Genomic DNA, 16,615 nt, shown 5'->3' on the forward strand with positions numbered 1-16,615 from the left:
CAAACATATAGATTTTAAGAAAACAGACTGTTCTGACTGAATCTGGCCTAAGGGGTGGGGTCCACACTTGTCTATTTTCCTTAGCTGCTTTATCCTTAAGAGGATCCAAGGCATCCCTAGGGCTCCATGGAGCCCAGTTTGAGAACTGAGTTATCTCAGCCTCTCTAGGGTACCAACACTCACAGGAGTAAAGAGAATCTGACATAAGTGTGCGTTCTGGATTAATAGAAACCAGAATGAGGTTTTGGCATCACTTACTCCTCCAGGATCAGGTGGATCTGCTCTGAAAGGACAGATCAGAAAACAGTACTGGAAGGATCTAATCCACATCTTCTCAAATAACTCATTCCTGTATTCCAGGAACTCTGATGCTTTCCCCCAGAGTTTCTGTTATCTTATTAACAGAGTGTGGTGCAGGGCCCCTTGTTATCACTGATTGCTAAGTGCCCTAACCTTGAACCTTGTAGGCAAGTGGTGTCAGGAAGTCTGTGGCTATAGGATTTTCTCCCCAGTTTTATGAAACTCTTCTAGAAACAAAAAAAAAAATCCCCTCCTTATTTAAACAGGACCTGAAGTACATTCAGACCATAATGTTTCACCCATGAGCATTTTCCTAGCCTGACTTTGGAAGCAACTGTTACTGCGAGCTTTATTGGGAATTTCCATCAGGGTTTCGATCCAGCAGTCTGCAGCCTACTACCTTCAGCTAGATTAAACCTGGAAGGATCAGGCCTAGAATCTTGACAGTCTCTTCAGACCAGAGCTTCTTAACCCTTTTTGATCCATGGACACCATTAGCAGCTGGTGAAGCCCATGGACTCCCTCCTCAGAATGGCCTTTAAATGAACATTACTTTATATGTTATAAAATAAACCAATTATGTTGAAATGCAGTTAACTAAATATTTTTAAATGTGACATAGAAGCATCATAAATATAGCAATAAATTTAAATTATGAGAATTAGTGGCTGGCCTAATAATTCTGTTATTTCTAAGTAATACTGAATGTAAATGATACACTCTATTATAACAGGAACATATTCTGTGATTTCTATTGGTGACTCAGTCATAAGTACAGTTAGAACCATTTGTTGATTATACTCAGAATTGAAAAATGATACATTTTTAGTTAAAGGTAAGTGAAAACAGAACTTTAATTTACCCCAACTATGCAGATGGCCTGAAATTATTTCAATTCAACAGTCTGCAAGCCCAAGTTAAGAATTCCTGCTCTACCTCTTGAACCTTCCTCCCATCTCCCTCACCATCCCACCTCTCTAGGTTGTCACATATGTATACCTATGGCTGCTTCATCCTGATGTTTGGCAGAAACAAAAAAAAATCTGTATAGCAATTGTCCTTCAGTTAAAAAAAATAAATTAAAAAAAATGAAATCAAGGCAAATGAGAGAGAAGTAAAGAATGAATAAATAATACTACGGGAAAAAAAGGAATCCCTGCTCTAAATGAAAAGCCAGCAGCATTCTGGAATCTGTTTTTCAGTTAGCTAGAATGGCTTCTACAGTTTTAAATGGTTGAAAAAAAATCAAAAGGAGAATCATATTTCATGACACGCAAAAGTTATATGACATTCAAACTTGTGTCCCTCAATAAAGTTTTATTGGAACACAGCCATGCACATTCCTGTTAAGTAATATCTATGGCTATTTTCATTCTAACCGGCAGAGTTAGGTCATTGCCATGGACATGATCATGGCCCACAGAGCCTAAAGTATTTACTATAGCCCCTTTACAGAAAATATTTTCCCAACGCCCCATCTAGATGGTGACAACTCTAAATTCCTCCATATGGTGGTGTGATTGTCAGGTTGTTTGCTCCTAGAGGTATTGTAGGGGACAGGTAGGGGAGATCCATGCCCTGAACCATGAAGATCAGATCAGACAGGAATTAGGGAAGGGTGAGGAGTGAATGGTGGGGGTGCAGAAGTGTGATTCACTCACAAGGCCACCTGCTCAGGGATCAGGAGAAGTCTCCAACCAGATTTGGTACCTGTTATAGCCTCCAAGACGCACCCTGCAAAGAGTCATTTATGGCTCTGGTATTTCCTACATCATATCCATCCATCCCTAAGGCACCAAGTTGCCTCCTTTGGCCCCTTCTCCCTGCACCTCCCTAGCTCCTCCATCACTTTCCCTGATTAAAACCTTCCTCCAAACTCCCAGGCCACTTTCTCTGTGAATATATAAGACTCCAAAAGCATCAGTATGGATGAAAATTGATAACTCAAATGAATTTAAAATTGTTCAGTTAGAACTAGGGGTGGGTAAATAGCAGACATGGAACAGAATTTGCCTCTATATTAAACTGTATGAAAAGCATTGAGGACACATGTCTGTCTTCACCATAGTATGAATTTCTCTTCTCTCCAATTGTATTTTGACCGGGTTGTTTTGTTTAAAAAATATTTTTTTCAGACTCACAGAGAAAAATGGGAACTCTCTAGCACTGCCAGCCCTATGTGCAACCTTTTAAGTGTGATTCTCAAAACCAGATGTGTTCAACATGTGATTTTTCTATCTAGTCTTTCTCCTTTGAAATGTGGCAACTTGGAGTGATTTCACCATCCCACATTTATTCCCTGTAGATGAGCATATTGCGAAGGTTACATTAAAAGTTCTTTAGAGTTTGGTGTGAGCAGCATCTCATTAACCTCATTTCTGAATCCCCTCTCATCCGAGAGGCTGTCATGATGCATCTATCAACTAAGGACAATGAGGTCCTTCCTGAACGTTCCCTCTTCAGACCCCATAGCCCTTCCCTAGCCCTCCGTGTGCTGGTGAGTATGGAGCCTCCTGCCCATCTCCGTCTCAGATGAGACTCCCACAAGCCTGTTCAGCCATAACAGAGCAGTAAGAGCCTTCGGCCCCCATCCTCGGAGAAGGGCAGCCACCAGCAGACCATTCACCAGTCCAGGGCACACGACCTAAAGAAGGAGAGCCCACAATCCTCACCTCTCCTTGGGCTTTAGTGCAGTGCCATCCTCTAGAAATAGAGTGGGAGGTGTGCAGAAATTTTTAATTCTCCAGTAGTCACAGTTTAAAGCTGAACAGAAACAGGGGAATTCATTTTAGTAACATATTTTATTTAACCCAGCATAACTAAAACCACCATCTTAAGAGGTACTCCATATAAAAATTATTAATAAAGTATTTTAAGTTATTTTTTGTACTAAGTCTTCAAAATCTAGTGTGTATTTTATCCTTATATCATCTCAATTTGGATGCTAAATTATCATCAAAAATACTTGATCCTTATATAGATTCAATACATTGATAATTGAAAAAGTATATTCACATATTTTTAAATTTATTTTTTAATCGAAGGATAATTGCTTTACAGAATTTTGTTGTTTTCTGTCAAACATCAACAAGAATCAGACATAGGTATACATATGTTCCCTAGATTCACATATTTATAGTTGTGCAAATATACTTAAAAAGATTTCCAGTAAATCAATCATTTTTTAAGTTAAATTTTAATTTATTTGAATGAGATAAAATTTAAAATTCTGTTTCTCCATTGCTTGCATGGCATTTCAAGCCCTCAGTAGTCACAAGGAGCTGTTGGCTAAATTAGACAGCTCCACTTTAGACTTGCAAATTTCCAAGCTGAAGAGGAGCCTATGAATGATCCAGCTCCACCACTCACTTGAGAGATGAAAAGGGTGAGACCCAGAGGATTCAGGGGAAAATTCCACCATCTCAGAGAATGAGGCTTTGAAACCAGCCCCCTGACTCCTCTACTATTCTGTCTTTATAAACAGCACTAAGGTGATTATTTGGATTTACTTGCAATTACTGAGCCGGCCTTTAAGCTCCATTCACCCTAAGTCTTTGGTGTTTAGGGCTGTACACTGAGGCATTCGGGAAAAGGTAGTCATCACTTTTGCTGCGGTCGGTGTGCACTGGAGCCACCTGAGTGTGTAACTGGCTTTGTCCTTGCCTCCCCCACCTCCCTGTCCCTGTTGTCCCCTGATGTCCGGCTATGGCAGCAATATTTCATCCTGCTGATCCTGACTGACGGCGTCATCACAGACATGGCCGACACGCGGGAGGCCATCGTCCATGCCTCCCACCTCCCCATGTCAGTCATCATCGTGGGAGTAGGCAACGCAGACTTCAGCGACATGCAGATGCTGGACGGTGATGATGGGATTCTGAGATCACCCAAGGGAGAGCCTGTCCTCCGTGACATCGTCCAGTTCGTGCCCTTCAGGAACTTCAAACACGTACGCATATTTTGGGGGCTTCCCTTGGGAGAGCAGAAACACCCCATTTTTCTACCAGTGTTGGTAGTGAAGCAATGCCAGCCGTACCGGCCTGGGCCAGGCCAACTCCCAGCTAGAACATGTAAAGCTTGACTCATTGGAGAAAGATGTATGCCGCAAGTTATGGATGAGGAGTCATGCTAACTATGTAGCCAAAACTTTCATTGGAACCTGGCCTCGTCTACATAATTTAAGGTCTTCAGTGTTCCCAAGGCTGGCATATACAGTTGGACAGGTTGTTTCCTGCTCAAGGGTGCCCGGCTGAAGTAGTAAAGAGGAGCTGAAATGCAGCCTCAGTTTTCCTTGTCAAGCCATGTGCCCTGGCAGAGACCTGTGTCTGCCTTGGCAAAGTATGTTTTCAAAATGATAGAATCCTAAATCCTCTATAAATATATAGTAAGCAGTATCAGAGATTTATTTAATTCAGTAGTGAAAGAACCAGCAAGATGACAAAGTTAGTTTAAAGGATAATATTAAACAGTTGATTGTGATCAGTCGGGGAAAATGCTGGAATCGGTTTGCCAAGGTAGACTCAAAACTGGTTCATGACCAATGAGTTTAAAAAGAAATGTGTTTTTTTTTTCTGACTCACACGAAGTTTCCCTCTGGGTTGGTGGTGGCCCTGAAGAGCCCTGCTGGGTTATAGTCCCCTGTGTTCTTTCATTCCATGCCCCTTGTGAAAGCTGCCACAAGTGTGGGCAGTAAGCCTGGGGGAAGGGTCCCTCGGCTACCATAGTCTGTCTTCAACTTGCCCAAAAGGAGGTTTCAAGCCCCCAAAGTGTCTGCACAGGAAAGCAAGGAGGGGCATCTTTGTCAAGTCGGGGTGTGCTGGAACTGAAGCCCCTACAGTTGTGTCCATCAATGAAGCTAGTTGCTAGGGTGATGCCAAAGTGGGAGAGAGTGTTCTTTCAGACCATAATGTCCTGCCTCATCTTGTCAGCTGACAGAAGTACCATAGGAGTGACCACCACCCGCAATATTGCCTGAGTGATGAGGGGTCCAGGAGTTTCCCCAAACCACCCTCTGCCTACCCGCTGCAGACACACGCTCACACACACACACACACACACACAAGCACACACAAACATGCCTCATTGCCATGTAGGGCTGCAGCCTTTGCTCCAGCCCCTGCTCCCCCTCACACACTTACAGACTGCCTGCTGCGTGCTTGCACTGGGACCACAGGGAGATAAGGAGCCATGGGCCCAACCTCCTCCAGGAACTGACTGGAGAATTGCCCAGTTGGAACACAGGTGTCCACTTAAGTGATCCATGGGTGGTTGAGGAGGGCTACCCTGTCACTACAAAACTTCAGAGACGTGGCCGGAGTTGGGACATGAAGGAGGCAGACCTTGGTGGAGTTGGGACATGAAGGGGGCAGACCTTGGTGGGGTGGCGGGAGGGGAAGAGGGACACCTGCAATAAGGAAGTGCCTCATGGGGCCAGGAAGGGGGTGTGCTGGCTGTCCCTCTGCCCCAGGGCCCTAGCTTCCTGTGGACCGCAGAGCAGAGCACCAGGAGCTCAACACCCATCTTATCTTCCTGAATTTCAAATTAGATTCTGAGAACCATTTCATTATCCAAACTAATCTACTCTGAATTCAATAAACCATAAATAAAGCACAAGATGAGGTGCTGATATCATTTCATACAGCCAGGAACCCATGAATTGCCTCTCTTTTTCTGCTCTGCAAAGTAACTCAGACCTTCAGACAGGCAGAGGCTGTGGGCTGTTGTGACTCAAGGCAATTTACTTAACCTCTCTGTGTCACAGACTTTCATTTGTAAAATGGGGTAAATGATACACACTTTGGAAGATTAGAGGAAGGGCCTATATAAAGCTCAGCACAGTGCCTGGTGCATGTAGGAGGTTAATAAATGCAGCTGTTATTACTGTTGTTGCCAGATACTTTCATATTTTTTTTCCTTTTCCCAACCTAAGGACCTCTAAGCAGTCTTTGCTCACCAGAACCACCAGTACAGATATGCAAAGGGCAGGAGAATCACTGGGAGCTGTGCCATCCAACACAGTAGCAAAGGGCCACATGTGGTTATTTAAATTCATTAAAATTTAAAAATTAGTTTTTCAGTCATACTAGCCATATCACAGGAGCTCAGAGACACCATGTGTCTGGTGACTACCACATTGGACAGCATAGATACAGAATACTTTTATCACCCAAGCAAGTTCTATTTGACACACTGGTCAGGAATATTTTTGTCTTAAAATAACAGCAAACCCATATCATAGTGGATCACATGAGTTGTTCTTAACCAAGGATGATTTTTCTCCCCAGAAAAACTTGGCAATGGCTAGAGACATTTTTGACGGCTACTTGCATCCAATAGGCAGAGGCCAGAGAGGCTTGTAAGCATCCTATGCTTATAAGAGGAATAGTCCTCTTCCAGAGGAATAGTCCCCACATGAAAAATAATCAAGCATATCTAGTATAGCAAAATAGAAATAGTGCCACAATTGATTATATAAGTACAAATATACTTTTCTTTTCTCATGTAACTAAATATTAGGGGCTAGTGGTTACTGGCTAGTTTTTTCAATGATTCAATAGTGTCAGTACCACTTGGAGATTCTTTTTGCTATTCCCTCATAATGATAAAATGGTTGCCAAAGCGCTAGAAATCACATTCTAATTCAAGGTAAAAAGGAAGGGGAAAGAGATATAGAACTGATGATGCCTATTGAAGAGCTTTCCAAGAAACACCCCCAGGAAACTTCACTTGGGTCTCAAATAATGAAATTGGGTCACATGGCATCCCTACATGCCAGGAAGACTGGAAAATCAAGTCTTTATCTTTCTAACCTTTGTGTGAGCAACAACCAGAGAGAAAAGGGAGGAAATGACTCGTGTTTTCCCCAGTGTACAAGTTGGCCATGATCTAACACCTGAGCAGTTATTTATAAAATAAAAGAGTATTAATGGATGCCAATGGCCAGCATACTGACATCTTCAAAATGTGAGCAGTCACTTTAGAAGCACAGTATTTTCAGATTGTTTTTGAAATTTTTAAGATTTCTTGCATTTTGAGCCACCTAGAATATTTGAGGTAGAATGAATTCCTATTCTTTCCTTTCTTGTCTCAAAACATCAGGGCTTAGCAAGGTTGAATGGCTGAGTGACAAGGAAGGCAAGAGCTAGAAACCTCGTCACCTGGCATTTAGGCCAGCCCTCTTTCCTTCAGGATTTTTCCTGAGGGACTTCAAACGTTTCACTCAGCCTCAAGTTCTCAACCTCTGCAGTAACTGCTAACAATGAGATTCAGGCAATCTTACTTGCCCAGGGGCTGGGCAGTTAATAAGAGTGCCAGGGTCAGAGGTCAGGCCCAGCTCTGCATGAGTCCAGAGTCCATGCAGAATATCAGCCTCCACCTTCCTCTGCCCCAAGGCTTAGAGTCTATAATGCTGATAGAAGAAAGGCTACAGAAACTAGCGCAGTATTCAAGACATTCCGTCACTCAGACACGAGCTCATTTTCCAGCCGAATGCACAGCGAATCCTGCATCCCTAATATACACTTCCTTCAGAGCCCCATCAGATGACTCACTGTCCCTAGAATGATCAAACGCCAGTCCTCTCCTCCCTGTTTCAAAACATACCCAACTTAAATGCTATCTCTTCTTGGAAGCCTGCTGTGATCTCTTAGATGACTTACTCTATTGATTTTCTGTGCTCTGGTCACACAGTGTTTGTGACTCCCTAGGGCAGTGCTTCTTAAATTTCAATATGCATAGGAGTCACCTAGGCATTGAGTTAAAACTCAGATTCTGATTCATTAGCTCTGGGATGGGTTTAAGGATCTTAGCTTCTAATAAGTTCACATGTGATGTGATCTGCTGCTCTGTGGCATGGATCGTGTTCTGCCTCATGGGAGGGTTTATTTCGGCCCCACCAGGCTCCCCTCACATGACTCTGTGTGTGTGTGTGTGCATGTGTGTTAGTCACTCAGTTGTGTCTCTTTGTTACCCCATGGACTGTAACCTACCAGACTCCTCTGTCCATGGAATTCTCCAAGCAAGAATACTGGAGTGGGTTGCTATTTCCTCCCCCAGAGGATCTTCCCAAACCCAGGGATAAAACCTGCATCTCCTACATGGCTATCATATTCTTTAACGTCTAAGCCACCAAGGAGGGAGAAGGCAATGGCAACCCACTCCAGGGTTCTTGCCTGGAGAATCCCAGGGATGGAGGAGCCTGGTGGGCTGCCGTCTATGGGGTCGCACAAAGTCGGACACGACTGGTGCGACTTAGCAGCAGCAGCAAGCCACCAAGAAAATCCTTCGCAACTTCCCTAATGGCAAGAACCACAGACACTATGAACATTCCCAGAGTGCCTGGAACATAAATAGGTGTCTGGATTTGAATGTAATTCAAACACAAAACTGCAAGGCAGTTCTTTCTGCCATCCAATGTTCACCCATCCTCAGATGTGAATAGTTCCTTATTTTGAGACAGATATGAAAAAATCACAGTTATGAAATTAAAAGCTCACTTTCCAACAATCTGACAACTCTTGCTTGGAGTAGATGCTGACAAGTACGGAATGAATGAATGAGTGAATGAAACCTGCTGTTCAGAGCAGGATTCAAGTGTTTTAGGCTGATTTGGGTCAGATTAGTTCAACCAGGTGCCGGAGTCATGCTGATTTCTTCTTCCCTGCAGGCATCTCCAGCTGCCCTGGCAAAGAGCGTGTTGGCTGAAGTCCCAAACCAAGTCGTGGACTATTACAATGGCAAAGGGATTAAGCCAAAATGTTCATCAGAAATGTATGAATCTTCCCGGACACTGGCTCCATGAACTGTACACACTTTTACTGAGTTCTCAGATACTATTCCTGGTAATATTTAATACTTCTATTACTCCTGTACTTAAAAAGACACACAAATACACATTTAAAAATAGCACGTTTGGTGATTTTTAACTAACTGACAATTTTTTTTGCATGTGTAGCCCTGAGGCCTGGATCTGTTAATCCCTTGTATTGTTAAAGACTTTTTACAAAGAAACACAGATAATTATAACTTACTCTTTACATTACAGCATGTTGCCTTGAAATAAAAAGTTATCTGTATCTGTTTTTTATACAGGTTTGTTGAAATTTTGCTAAATTTCTTATTATCTTTACACTGTAAAGCATTTTGAAACATTTCTTGAATGTTGATAGCCAAAACATATTTGGTTTTATCTGCTACAGGATGAGAGACTTTTTAAAATGGCAGATGCATGGACTGTATTTTGCATGTTTAAAATAAAAAAAAAAAAACCCATACTGTTTTTGCAGTTGTCATCTATAATTCCTCCCTGCTAGGAATGGTGTCTCCCCTGAAGAAGAGGTTTATCCAGCTAGAGGTGATCTTCTTAAAGTGGGGCTGGGGTACCCAGTCCAGCACTTCTTAGACTTCCTTGTGTATACAGTTCAACAGAGGATCTTGTTAAAATTTAGACTGTAATACAATAGGTCTGTGTGAGCCCAAGATCCAAGCAGCTGTAACAGAATCCCAGGTGATGCCAATTCAGGCCCCATGTTTATGTCAATCCTTAGATGTGACCTCGAAGAGTCTTCAATAGACCCGTGACAGTGGAGACTTGTCCACAGAAAATGGCCATGGGGTGTGGCTCCTCAGAGAGGTGGCCCACCAGACTGATCTTTAAGCTTAGTCTTGGGATTCTTTGTGCTTCTTATCACTCCTGAGAGCAAATTGAATCATCAACACAAATGCTTGGGACTGTTTTGGGTAGAGGTGTTTTGTTTTGATATAACCTGGCCACCCTTGAACCTAAAGAATGAATGTTTCACTTGTATAATCGTCTTACAGAGAAATTGGCAAGCTTTTTGCAAGTATAAAATGCCCTAGGGGAAGAAGCCTACTTTTGTTCAGAGGTACAGGAAGGTAAATGACAAGGCACAATAGATCTGTTTGTTGTTTGATAAGGGGGGGTAGTATTTAACGTGCAAATCAAATGCCTTGTACGATTTCCAGTATTATAAATATAGATCTTAACCTTACAAATATATGTCGGCCAAAAGCATATTTGGGAATGATGGTAAATATATGACTGAAAAAAAATCATAAATATTGAAAGTGTATTATTTTATGAATAAATTGGGTACTTACAGAATTTTTTCTAAGAGTTATAGTCTTGTTTATCTTTTCAAGGCTGTTTCTGAACAAGTGATTTATTTCAAGTATGTTACCTGGTCTCAGGTTAGGAATAAATCTTTCAACAGTCCCATAGAAACATGTGGATCGTTGTTTGTAACAGACAAGGAATTAAAATACTTAGACCCTGTTCACCAGAAATAGCTGGTGGTTGTTTCTAACCTAAAACAAGGACATGAGCTTCCATGTCTATATGCCAGGAACATAGTAAGCAATATGTTTAATGAATAAAAAATGAATAAAAAAAATAAATCCAATAGATTGATGCTTAAAGAATAAATAGAATGCTAATCAACTGGGTAAATGCATGAAAGAACAAATGAATGGACTTATTAACATGCCTCATGAGCAACATCAAATCCACTATAGATTTTTTTTAATTGTTTTAAATTTTATTGAAGTATAGTTGATTTACAATATTGTGTTAGTTTCAGGCATACAGCAAAGTGATTTAGCTTTATATATATATATATATATATAATATATATATTCCTTTTTAGATTCTTTCCCATTATAAATTATTACAAGATATTGAGTATAGTTCCTCTGTGCCATAGAGTAGGTCCTTGCTTACTATCTATTTTCTATATAGGAGTGTGCATGTTCTAGTCCCAAACTCCTAATTTATCTCTCCATTCCTCCCTTTCTCCTTTGGTGATCATAAGTTTGCTTTCCATGTCTATCAGTCTGTTTCTGTCTTGTAAATAAGCTCATTTGTATCATTTTTTAGATTCCACATATAAGCAGTATCATGTGGTAGTTCTCTCTGTCTGGCTTACTTCACTTGGTGTGATCATCTCTAGGTTCATCCATGTTGCTGCAAATGGCATTATTTCGTTTCATATGTATGTGCCACGTCTTCTTTATCCATTCAGCTGTCGATGGACAGTTAGGCTGTTTCCATGACTTGGCTATTGCCAATAGTCCTGCAGTGAAATTGTGGTGTATATATCTTTTTGATTTATGGTTTCTCTAGATACATGCCCAGGAGTTGGATTGCTGAATCATATTCAGCAGGTAAAGAATCTGCCTGCAATGCAGGAGACACAGGAGATGCAGGTTCAGTCTCTGGGTCGGGAAGATCCCCTGGAGAAGGAAATGACAACAACTCCAGTATTCTTGTCTGGGGAATTTCATGAACAGAAGACTCTGAAGGGCTACAGTCCAATGGGTCGCAAAGAGTCAAACATGACTGAGCAACTAAGCATAATGCTACTGATAAATAGTAGCTCTATTTTTAATTTTTTGAGAAACCTCCGTACTGTTCTCCATAGTGACTGCACCAATTTACATTTCCACCAACAGTGCAGGAGGGTTCCCTTTTCTCCTTACCCTCTCCTTTGTGGATTATTTTGCTGATTTCCATTCTGACTGATTGAAGTGACAGCTCATTGTAATTTTGATTTGCATTTCTCTAATAATTAGTGGTGTTGAATGTCTTTTCATGTACCTGTTGGCCATCTGTATGTCTTCTTTGGAGAAATGTCTATTTAGGTACTTCTGCCAAATCCACTGTAGATTTAACAGGTATGAATTGAATAACTGTGCCTGTCAATCAAGATGAGTCACCATGTCATTCTCAAATATCTTTTGGGATCCACTGCATTCATATCAGGATGCCTGGGATCTGGGAGGTAGGATGGAAAGGACAAAGTCCAGGTTTTCTGGCAGAACCTAAGGCAGCCGACTTTCCCTTTCATAGCCAGACTCGGGCCCAGCTCAAAAGAATAATGAAAATAACAGCTAACAATCATTGAAAGCCTCTTTTGTGCCAGCCACTATTCTAAGTGCCTGTCACATACTGCCTCATTTAATTTTTCCAATAACCCAATGAGGTAGATAATATGAGTCTCGTTTTTCATTTATTTATTTATTGAAACTAAACACACAGAGTTTGGATAACTCATCCAAGGTCACACGACTATCAAAAGGTTTATAACCAGGATTTGAACACAAATGCTCTGGCTCTTGAGCACAAACTCATTTTTAAACCCCCATTTCAGCTACTCTCCTGACACCTTACCCATCCACTTGCCATATTCAGCAGCAGGTTATAAAGATATTTGAGAAAATGAGTCTTAAAATATGACTTTTGCCTCCATTTCAAAAATCCCTGTCTCTAAAAAAAAAAAAAAAAATCCCTGTCTCATCTGGTGATCTTATCTTCTCTTCATGGGCTCTTGGCATCTTGTGATATATAACATTCCCCAAGGAGCAGTGGAAGAGTCTCGACACACCCAGGTCTTCCCAGCTTCTTGCTACTGAGGATACCATGTAAATGAGATATTTCAAACACAGATGTTTCTAGGACCTGAGAAACCGTGTGGACAACTGAGGAGGAGCGGGTTTAAAGGGAGGAATGTAAAGAATGGGATGTGGTAAGAATGGAGGGACCCTGGAAGGCATGCATGCAGAGGAAGGCTACTCCACCCAACTGCAGGGGCCAGACAGGATGTGGACCCAGTAAAGCCAGGCCATTCAGTTTTTCAAGACAACTGAAAAATGTGATATTTCACATAAAAACTGCCAATTTGTAAATAGAGAAAACTCATTCAAAATTCAACAATTGTCTTACATAGTAAAAGGGCTAAAGTCAAATGAAAAGTACTCTGGTTTTACATTGGCTCTGGAAGTGCAAATTTGGAACTATTGAGTTACATACATGTGTGGCCTGTCCTCCAGCAAGCCTCAGTAGATACCATCCACTCTAAAATTTCTGAGGACTCCAAAAAGATTTTATTTCTGTCTATTAATATTTGCACTATTTGAAGTTGAAACAGAAATTATAATTAATTGATTGATTCATTTATATCAATAATGAACCCATTATATATTAACATAAAATATTTTTAGAAAAAATCTATATTTTCAAAACCAAAAATTAGTGAGACAAGATGCATTGTGTCTCTTGCTTAACAAAAGACCGCTGGATTCTTATTTCTGCCTCTGCATTCAACCTGTTGTGAAATGAGGTCTTGGCTAATGTACAATGAAGCAAATCTAGCCTCATGTGGCTTTGTAGTTGGTAAGGGGAGGAATATTTTTAAGATAATTGTGCTATTCTTCTTTTTACCACAACAAAACTCAACAAGTTTCTTAAAGGTTAGTTGCAATTTGGAATATGGAAGCATATCAATAAACACTTCTGGCATTTTCCATGGTTCCTTTACCCATGCATGATTCTGTAACATTGGTCATTTGGAAAATAATGACCTACTGTTATTCACATGCTGCAAATCCTTACACACTTTATTTTACAGTCTAAAAAAGAAATCACACTCTTTTGCTGTGCAATATCACAGTTGATCTCATCAGATAGTCTGAGTATTGAGGATCAGTCAAATTCCAGCGGCAGACTCAGATTTTCCAAAATTCTATTCTTTGCTTGAAAGCTCAAATACTGTCATCGGAAACTACATACTGTCAGTTGTTTTTCTTGAAGTAGCAGGCTCACTTCATTCATTTTCAAGAAAATATCTCCTGAATACCCATGTCTGAGTAACTCTCATTTCTGTGTCAGTCTTTTGTTAAATAAAAATGATGTTCCATGAAAGAAAAGGCACTGTCTTCAAGGCACTTTCTGGCGCTTTCATCACCCAGCATATGGAGAAGACATGGATTTAAGGGTCAAGATTTAATTTGTTTTGTTCTGTTCAGTAGCTCAGTCATGTCCGACTCTGCGACCCCATTGACTGCAGCATGCCAGGCTTCCCTATCCTTCACTGTCTCTCGGAGTTTGCTCAAACTTATATCCATTTAATAACACTAAGAATTTTTCTGCTCCTTAAGAGCATCCTTAAGTGAAACTTCATGTTCTTTCCTTCAAGGTTGTGCTGGCAAAACCAGAATGACCACTGGTAAAGTGATGCTGCCTTGACATGAGCCAAGACACCAGTGGTTTTCCCCATCGATGCTTTTGCACTACTGGTGCAAATGTCAACAACGTGAAAAAGGCAAATAACATCTTAGTGTTACTGTGAAAATCATCTTCCCTCCACAGACTTTCTGAGAGAGTCTGAGGGACCTTCAGGAATCACACTTTAAGAAGTGCTTGCTCTAGAGGAATGAATAAAGGTGTGGTACATATGCACACTAGAATAGTACTCAGCCATTAAAGAGAAAGAAATCATGTCATTTGGAGCTACAGGGATGGACCTAGAGATTGCCTTACTGAGTAAATTAACTCAGAGAGGGAAAAATAGGACATCGCTTACATGCAGAATCTAAAAAGTGATGATGCAAATGAACTTATTTACAAAACAGAAACAGATTCACAGACTTAGAGAATAACCATACGGTTGCCAGGGGGATGGATAGGGAAAGGGATAATTAGGGAGTCAGGGATGGACATGCGTACACTGGATAACCAACAGAACCAACAGGACTTGGCTATACAGGGTAGCCAGGAAACTGTTCAATGTTATATGGCAGCCTGGATGGGAAGGGAATCTGAAGGAGAATGAACACATGTCTATGTATGGCTGAGTCCCTTTGCTGTCCACATGAAACAACATTGTTAATTAGTTATATTCTCATATAAAATAAAAAATTAAAGAAAAAAATAGTCCAGGCAGAATCAGCTGGGTCCTCTCAGCCTCCTAAGGCTGAAATCAAGGTGTCAATGGGACTGCATTCCTCACTGAATGCCCAGAGAAAAAAATCTGCTTCCTGGCTCATTCAGGTTGAAGTCCCATTTCCTCACTAGCTGTCAGCTGGGAGGTGGGGGTGGAGGGGAGTGGTCTTTACTCCTAGAGGCCCCTGATCCCCCTTATCTGTTCCCACGTGCCCGTCCAGCCTTGCATTGGTGTGTCAAACTCCTCTGAAACACTGACACTCCCTCACTTCTTCTGCAGCATCCCTCTTACTCCAGCAAAAGAAATTTCTCTGCCTTTAAGGTTCATGTGATCACATTGAACCACCAGATAATCCAGGATTCACTATCCGAAAATCTATAACCTTAATAACACCTGCAAAGTCCCTGATGTCATGGATATAACATGTTTAAAGCTTCTAAAGAGTAAAGCCTGGACATCTTTGGGGGGCCATTCTGCTTATCCCAGAGGGAGCGCAGGGTATTGCCAGATGACTCTATAAGGAAATATTGGATAATCCAGGATTCACTATCTGAAAATCTATAACCTCAATAACACCTGCAAAGTCCCTGATGTCATGGATATAACATGTTTAAAGCTTCTAAAGAGTAAGGCCTGGACATCTTTGGAGGGCTATTCTGCCTATCCCAGAGGGAGCACAGGATATTGCCAGATGACTCTATAAGGAAACATTGGGTTTTCAAGAACTGTAAAAAGGCTCCCAGGAAAAAGAAAGAGAATCCAGACAAAGACAAGGAATGATGGTAAAAATATACATTGATTCCACATTGCTGCCCAGGAGAGCTTCCTCTGCGTCTGTTTAAACATCTTGCTTCAGGCTTTCCATCACTTGTTAAATACCATCCTGTACTAAGTTTGGGAGTGGGGATGGGCATGTAGAAGGGAGCAGTTAGGAATAAAGGAAGCAGAGGAAATACATGATCTCTGTGTCCAGAGGAGCTCCCAACCCAGAACTGCTTATTCTATGGCTTTGGGTCCTGCTAGACATACCGTACATGACTTAACATTAAAACACACAATATTTAAGGACTTTCTCATGAAGATCCTCTTAAATATTAAAAGGAGAAGAGTAGTGGAAGGAGATAGGTGGGGACACATGTGAGAGGAAACATGAGGCTGACCAACCATTCTCATGATCCTCCTCCTCCCTGCCCCAGCATGAGACAGACCTTCAAATCAGTTCTGAAAAAAAATTATAATTTTCATAGAAAGATGAGCACAATAAAAGACACATATAGTAAAGACCTAACAGAAGCAGAAGAGGTTAAGAAGAGGTGGCAAGGATACACAGAAGACTTCTACAAAACAGGTCTTAATGACTCAGATAACCACAATGGTGTGGTCACTTACCTAGAGCCAGGCATCCTGGAATGTGATATCAAGTGAGGGTTAGGAAGCACTACTAGGAACAAAGCTAGTGGAGATGATGGGATTCCAGCTGAGCTATTTAAAGACCTAAAAGATCATGCTGTTAAAGTGCTGCACTCAGTATGCCAGCAAATTTGGAAAACTCAACAGTGGCCACAGGACTGGAAAAG

General features: G+C 41.2%; 1 protein-coding gene across 1 annotated transcript in view; it reads left to right on the plus strand.

Annotated features, from left to right (window-relative positions):
• The window catches only part of CPNE4 (copine 4), a 653,986-nt gene extending 644,487 nt beyond the window's left edge, over positions 1–9,499 (plus strand). Inside the window, exons 15-16 of the mRNA XM_065942642.1 lie at positions 4,013–4,249; positions 8,966–9,499. Coding sequence (XP_065798714.1) covers positions 4,013–4,249; positions 8,966–9,100 — 372 coding nt within the window. The 3' untranslated portion in view covers positions 9,101–9,499. The remainder of the gene's footprint in view (positions 1–4,012; positions 4,250–8,965) is intronic.
• Positions 9,500–16,615: the final 7,116 nt, after the last annotated feature.

The sequence above is a fragment of the Muntiacus reevesi genome, chromosome 8, assembly GCF_963930625.1.
Source record: "Muntiacus reevesi chromosome 8, mMunRee1.1, whole genome shotgun sequence".
NCBI classification, from domain to species: domain Eukaryota; kingdom Metazoa; phylum Chordata; class Mammalia; order Artiodactyla; family Cervidae; genus Muntiacus; species Muntiacus reevesi.